Raw genomic sequence first — 6,901 nt, forward strand, 5'->3', positions numbered from 1 at the left:
CACCCCTCACTCCAGTGGTACACTCAGTGCCCCTTGATCCTTCAAACACTATGGCTAAAAATATGGCGACCCTCTTGACACAAATGAGCATCCTCACCAAAAAGGTGGAGGAATCAGGACAGAAGCAGCAGGTACACATAGTAGACACTACCAATGGGGGCTTGTGCACATCTTGCATTAGTCAACCAGTTGGTAATCCTTGGAATACAGAGCTTGATCATCATCATCAGCACCCTGAAGATATGAACTATGTAGCTAACTATGGGGGTCAGAGACAGGGAAATCAGAACTGGGGTAAGCAGACTCAACAACAGTACAGACCACCTCCGCCACAATATAATGCCGGAAACATGGGAGGTATAAGACCCCTCAACAACATGGCACCGTATCCTAGATCCCAGGGGTACAACAATCAGCAGCAGGGGTACCACCCGCCTCAGCAGTAGCATGGTGGAAGATAGGATGATGGGTTTGCTAGACTGGAAGCAATGATGCAGCAGGTTATTGGGTCCACTGCGAAGATAAATGAGAGAGTAGATGCACATGATGCAACTATCAAAAATATTGAAGTGCAGGTGGGCCAAATTTCAATGTCTCTGAATAATCATCCTCAAGGAACGCTACCTGCAGATACCTAAATCAATCCTAAAGATCAGGGCTTGAAGCAGCTGATGGCGGTGAGTCTCTGTAATGGCAGGGATCTCGATGAAGAGTAGGAGAGAGTTCGTGCCAATATACAGGCTGAGACACTTATTCAGGTACCCATTGAACTAGATGAATCCATAAGGCTGACAGATGTGACAGTCCAGCCTGCTCAGGAAGAAAAGAATACTCAGCAGGAGACTGAGAAAGTTGCTGAAGCAGTTAAAGAGCCAGTAGTAGAGATAGTAGCTGAGAAAGAAAAGTCCCAAGTGATTGGGAAGAAAAGACCTCTTGCACCATTTCCCCAGAGGTTGGCTAAATACCAAAAGGAGGAGCAATACAAAAAGTTCTTTGAGATGCTCAAGCAAATCCAGGTAAATATTCCATTGATCGAAGCTTTAAATGAGATGCCTGGATACGCAAAAATGATGAAAGACTTAATGTCCCGGAAATTTGACTTCCAAGACTTGGCTACGGTGACACTTACTCAGACGTGCAGTGCAGTGGTAACTAGACCTGTTGCTGAAAAGCTCTCGGATCCCGGGAGTTTTACTATTCCATGTACTATTGGAAACTTTGCTTTTGCGAAAGCACTCTATGATTTAGGGGCCAGCATTAATCTTATGCCTCTGGTCATTTACAAGAGGTTGGGCATTGGGAGAGCTAGACCCACTTCTATGTTGTTGCAGCTGGCCGACAGGACTGTGAAGCGTCCATTTGGGTTCCTTGATGATGTACTTATTCAGGTGGGGAAGTTCGTGTTCCCTGCTGATTTTGTGATATTGGATTGCAAAGTGGATGAAGAAATTCCTATCATCTTAGGAAGACCATTCTTGGCCACAGGGAGAGCTCTTATTGATTGTGAGACCGGGGAGCTTAAGATGAGGCTCAATGACGAAGAGATTATATTCAATGTGCAGAAATCTATGAGGCGCCCAAGTGAGTTCGCAAATTTCTCTCTTCTGGATGCCGTGGATGTAATCGTTCAGTCTGATGATGAAGTGTTGACGATTGAGGACCCCATCGCTGCATGTTTGATGAATTTGGAGGAAGTGAACGGTGAGGACATGGCAGAATGGGTGTTGTCATTGGAAGGTAGAGGGTTTTGGGAAAGAAATCTAGAGTTTGAGCCCCTACACTTAGAAAAGAGGGAGACTCCTCCAGCTAAGCCATCCATTGAAGAACCACCGAAGCTGGAACTAAAGCCATTACCAGGCCACCTCAAGTATGAATTTCTAGGACCTAACTCCACTCTACCTGTTATTATCTCATCTGGTTTGTTAGATGCGCAGGTCCAACAGCTTCTACAGGTATTGAAGGAGTGCAAAACTGCCATTGGGTGGACCATGGCATACATCAAGGGGATCAGCCCCGCGTACTGCATGCATAAGATTCTGCTGGAAGAGGGGCACAAACCTTCCAGGGAACATTAGAGGAGGCTGAACCCGAATATGAAGGAGGTGGTGAAGAAGGAAGTGATAAAGTGGCTAGATGCGGGAATTATTTTCCCAATCTCTGACAGCAGCTGGGTTAGCCCAGTTCAATGTGTGCCTAAGAAGGGTGGCATGACGGTTGTGAAGAATGACAACAATGAACTAATCTCAATGAGAACCGTCACAGGCTGGAGAATTTGCATGGATTATCGAAAGTTGAACCTAGCCACCCGGAAAGACCACTTCCCACTTCCCTTCATTGATCAAATGCTGGATAGATTAGCAGGGAGGTCACACTTTTGTTTTCTGGACGGGTACTCAGGGTACAATCAGATTTCCATTGCATTTGAGGATCGAGAGAAGACCTCCTTCACATGCCCTTATGGCATCTATGCCTTTAGGAGGATGCCCTTTGGCCTATGCAATGCACCCGCCACATTCCAACGGTGCATGATGGCCATATTCACTGACATGGTTGAGGATATAATGGAGGTGTTCATGGATGACTTCTCAGTGGTGGGGAATTCATTTGATGAGTGCCTGGTGAATCTGACGTGTGTGCTGAAAAGGTGCATCGAGACTAATCTGGTGCTGAATTGGGAAAAGTGCCATTTCATGGTACAAGAAGGCATAGTCTTGGGGCACCGGGTGTCAATCAAGGGAATAGAGGTGAATCGAGCAAAGGTTGATGTAATAGCAAAGCTGCCTCCACCAACTTCGGTCAAAGCAATCAGGAGTTTCCTTGGACATGCCGGTTTCTACCGGCGGTTCATAAAAGACTTCTCCAAAATCGCCAATCCTCTCTGTAAGTTATTAGAGAAAGATCACCCGTTTGTATTTTCTGATGATTGCAGGGTATCATTTGAGGAGCTGAAGCAGAAGCTGGTCACAACACCCATCATTGTTGCCCCCAACTAGGAGCAACCGTTCGAACTAATGTGTGACGCTAGTGATTATGCAGTGGGGGAAGTGCTGGGCCAGCGAAAAGATAAATGGATGCACCCAATCTACTATTCTAGTAGAACGCTGAGTGGAGCCCAGTTGAACTATACGGTGACTGAAAAGGAGATGCTAGCTGTGGTGTTCGCATTCGACAAGTTACGGTCCTACCTGATAGTATCAAAGGTAATTGTATACACTGACCATGCTGCTCTCAGATACTTAATAGAAAAGAAACACTCTAAGCCACGCCTGATTCATTGGGTGCTGCTTCTGCAAGAGTTTGATCTTGAAATACGTGACCGCAAGGGCACTGAGAATCAAGTCGCTGATCACCTATCACGACTTGAGGGATCTGAAAATGCAATTGAAGTTGAGGAAATTCTGGAAACTTTTCCAGACGAGCAACTGCTCGCCACCACTCATTAGGAAGCGCCATGGTATGCGGACTTGGACAATTACCTAGCTAGTGGTATAGTCCCTCACGACCTTTCATTGGTCCAGAGGAAACAATTTTTTCGTGAAAGCCGCTTGTACTATTGGGATGAGCCCTATCTCTTTAGAATATGCCTGGATAACATGATCCGGAGATGCGTCTCCGAGATAGAACAATCTTCTATTTTGCAGGCTTGTCATGCATCGGCTTATGGTGGACACTTTGGAGGGATCAGGACAGCAGCGAAGGTGCTAGAGGCCGGATTTTTCTGGCCAACTGTGTTTAAAGATGTGCACTCATGGGTGAAGGGTTGTAATGAATGTTAACGCACCGGGAAAATTTCGCGGCACCACGAAATGCCCATGAACCCAATTCAGGAGATAGAAGTGTTCGACGTCTGGGGGATTGATTTCATGGGTCCCTTCGTTAGCTTCTATGGCAATAAATACATCCTTGTTGCTGTAGACTATGTGTCCAAGTGGGTGGAAGTTGTAGCATTGCCCACAAATGATGCGAAAGTGGTGGTGGGATTTCTAAAGAAGAACATATTCGCCCGCTTTAGGACACCACGGGCGATTATTAGCGACGGAGGCACTCACTTCTGCAATAGAGCCTTCGAGAAGTTGCTTATGAAATACGATGTGCGCCACAAGGTAGCTACTCCTTACCACCCGCAGACTAGTGGACAGGTTGAGGTATCCAACAGGGAAATCAAGAGTATGTTAACGAAAACTGTAAATGCCACAAGAACTGATTGGGCAAGGAAGCTAGATGATGCACTCTGGGCTTACAGAACAGTTTTCAAGACACCAATTGGTATGTCACCATACAAGTTAGTGTTTGGGAAGGCCTGTCACCTACCTGTAGAACTTGAGCATAAAGCGTGGTGGGCACTGAAGCAACTAAACTTATATATGGAAGCTGCGGGCACATCAAGAGTCACAGAATTGCATGAGCTCAAGGAATTCAGGTATCTTGCTTTTGAGGGCACAAGGCTGTACAAAGAGAGAATGAAGAAACTACACGATCAAAACACTGTTGAGCGAAATTTCAAACCTGGGGACATGGTATTGCTATACAACTCAAGACTAAGGTTGTTCCCGGGCAAGCTGAAGTCACGATGGTCGGGACCATTTCGAGTAGTTGAAGTTTTCCCGTCAGGAGCGGTTGAAGTTGCCACTGAGAATGACTCTCGTACATTTAGAGTCAATGGTCAGAGATTGAAGTTGTATGTGGGTATGAGCGAGCTTAAGGAAGGGTCTGCACTACACCTGACTAAACCACAGAGGTCGAGCGAGCCTTAAATGCGCTCATCCTGCGTCGTGCCGCGACGTTAAATCAGGCGCTCCGTGGGAGGCAACTCACAAAATTGTTGTAAGTATAACATAAAAAAAAAAGACGTCAGAATCAGAGACGCGGTCAGACCGCGGTTCCACCGCGACCGCGGTCAAACCGCGGTACTGACCCCTCTCTGAACCCAGGTTATCGCGTTTCTATCGCGGTCGCATAGAAACGCGGTAAGTACGACCCTATGAACTTGGTCTACCGCGTTTCTACCGCGACCGCGGTAGAACCGCGGCAGACACAGATCGGGTCCAGGTCCGATTTGTTTTTAAAAATTTTTTTTTTCCTTTCCCTTTTACCCAAAATACCCCACCCCCACCTACCACTAATTCCCCCATCTAACCAGCACAATAAAACACCACCCCCCCTTTCTTTTCTCATTCTCTTCTTCTCCATCTTCTCTCTATCTTCTCTCTTCCACTCTTCTCCTCCCAAAACCCCATTATCACACTCTCTTGCCATCCACCTTCATCACCCACTTCTACTCAACCACACTAGTAAGTTTTTATTTTTCTCTCTCTATTTAATCTTCTATTTTTGTGTAATCTAGAATACTTTTACTTAGTTTAAACCTAGGTAGGCTTCGTATAATTTTTGTCAATTTTCGCTTTGTTCTTGATTTTAGTTGTTGTATGATAATGTTGTGAACTTGGTTGGTGTTAAGGTGCTTGGGCCTTCATGGTATTTGTGATGTTTTGGTCTAAAAATCTAATCTTTTGGGAATAGTTGTTGTTAGGCACCATGTGGGCCACAATTTTGGAGTTGTTGTGATATTGCGGGGCGGGTTCTACCCACCCCTAATTGTGGAGTGTTGTACTCGATGATAGGGGGTGTTGTTTATGTTTGGAAAGATAGGCACATGAGTAAGTGTGGGGTGGTGTTGGCAGAATGTGGTAAGTAGTTCTGTTGTGAGGCCCCTATGGAGGTTATGACCTTCACCACCCCGCTTGTGCGGCTAGTTGTCATGAAGAATTATATGGGGGCATTGTTTTGGTGCCATAAGGTGGCGATGTCTGAGTACCCATCTGACTGGCACTAATTAGGATGAAGTTGATGTTTCTTTTTTTTTTCTTTTTCTTCTGACTCCCTGCAGGTACTATGGCACGTAAAAGGCAAAGGAGAGGGGCAGGCACATCCCTCCAGCCGGCATTTGACGAGTCCCGGTTTGAATCGGAACGAGATGAGGACGATTTTAATGCGAAGGCTGGAAAGAACTTCATTCACGAGATTCAAATTGACCGGGCAGCCCTCCGCGTGGAACAAGAGGACATGTATGAAGAAATTCGGAGGAGGGAAATGGAATTCCTCTTTGATCCTCCTGGCCCGGTAAACCGGATGATTGTTAGGGAGTTTTACGCGAACTGCCCTGCACATATGCTGCGGGAGGTGATTGTGCGAGGCATAGTGGTGGATGCCTCTATTGTGGCTGTCCAACAGGTATTGCAGCTCCCTCAGTTCACGGGCGACGTTGATTTCTACCATGACAGACCAGGTGTCACGTGGGAGGCTATGACGGATGTACTTTGTGCTGGGGGGCACCCCACCTGGATCAAAGACCAAAGCACCCTGAATTCCAATTCTTTCACGCATTTGGCTAAGTGTTGGTTGACTGTTATCTGTAGCCGGTTCATGCCCTCCAGCAACACCACTGATGTGAACTTCAACAGAGCATTATTGACATGGTGCTTCGTGACGAAGAAGGACTTTTATGCAGCCCGGGTAATTAGTGACGAAATGGTCCTGCGGGGACCGCTGCTGTCAAAGGGGTTTTACTTCCCTTCCTTGGTGACTGCACTGTGCTTGTGGAGGGGGGTCCCCACAGGTCCTGCCGATGGAGAGTTGGCACCTGAGGCACCATTCCGAGCTTCACGCATCAGAGTGGGCAGGGGTACACGTGCAACAATTGTGCTAGATAATGAGGATGATGACCCATTTCCGAGTGCACCGTCCAGGAGATCGACTGACAGTGCGGGACCCTCTTGGCGCCTCCATACTGGGGCAGGCTTCGCCAGATCTCAATCTACCAGGCCTATGCTGCGTTCTATGGAGGAAGAGGTCGCGGATCTCCGCGCCTCAGTGGATGGCCTACACACACGAATGGATGCAA

General features: G+C 47.0%; 1 protein-coding gene across 1 annotated transcript; it reads left to right on the forward strand.

The window, feature by feature from the left end:
* Positions 1 to 488: 488 nt before the first annotated feature.
* On the forward strand, positions 489 to 2,075 carry LOC104223691 (uncharacterized). The gene is made up of 2 exons (XM_070161933.1): positions 489 to 575; positions 741 to 2,075. Exons 1-2 carry the CDS (start codon positions 489 to 491, stop codon positions 2,073 to 2,075), a joined length of 1,422 nt encoding a protein of 473 aa, XP_070018034.1.
* Positions 2,076 to 6,901: the final 4,826 nt, after the last annotated feature.

The sequence above is a fragment of the Nicotiana sylvestris genome, chromosome 11 (genome assembly GCF_000393655.2).
Source record: "Nicotiana sylvestris chromosome 11, ASM39365v2, whole genome shotgun sequence".
Classification (NCBI taxonomy): Eukaryota; Viridiplantae; Streptophyta; class Magnoliopsida; order Solanales; family Solanaceae; genus Nicotiana; species Nicotiana sylvestris.

What these genes read in the sequence shown, in the direction of transcription:
- LOC104223691 (XM_070161933.1), top strand. Translation starts at nt 489, where the DNA reads ATGATGCAGCAGGTTATTGGGTCCACTGCGAAGATAAATGAGAGAGTA. An exon ending in TCAAAAATATTGAAGTGCAG is followed by an intron (nt 576 to 740) that starts GTGGGCCAAATT and finishes GCCAATATACAG; the next exon opens with GCTGAGACACTTATTCAGGT.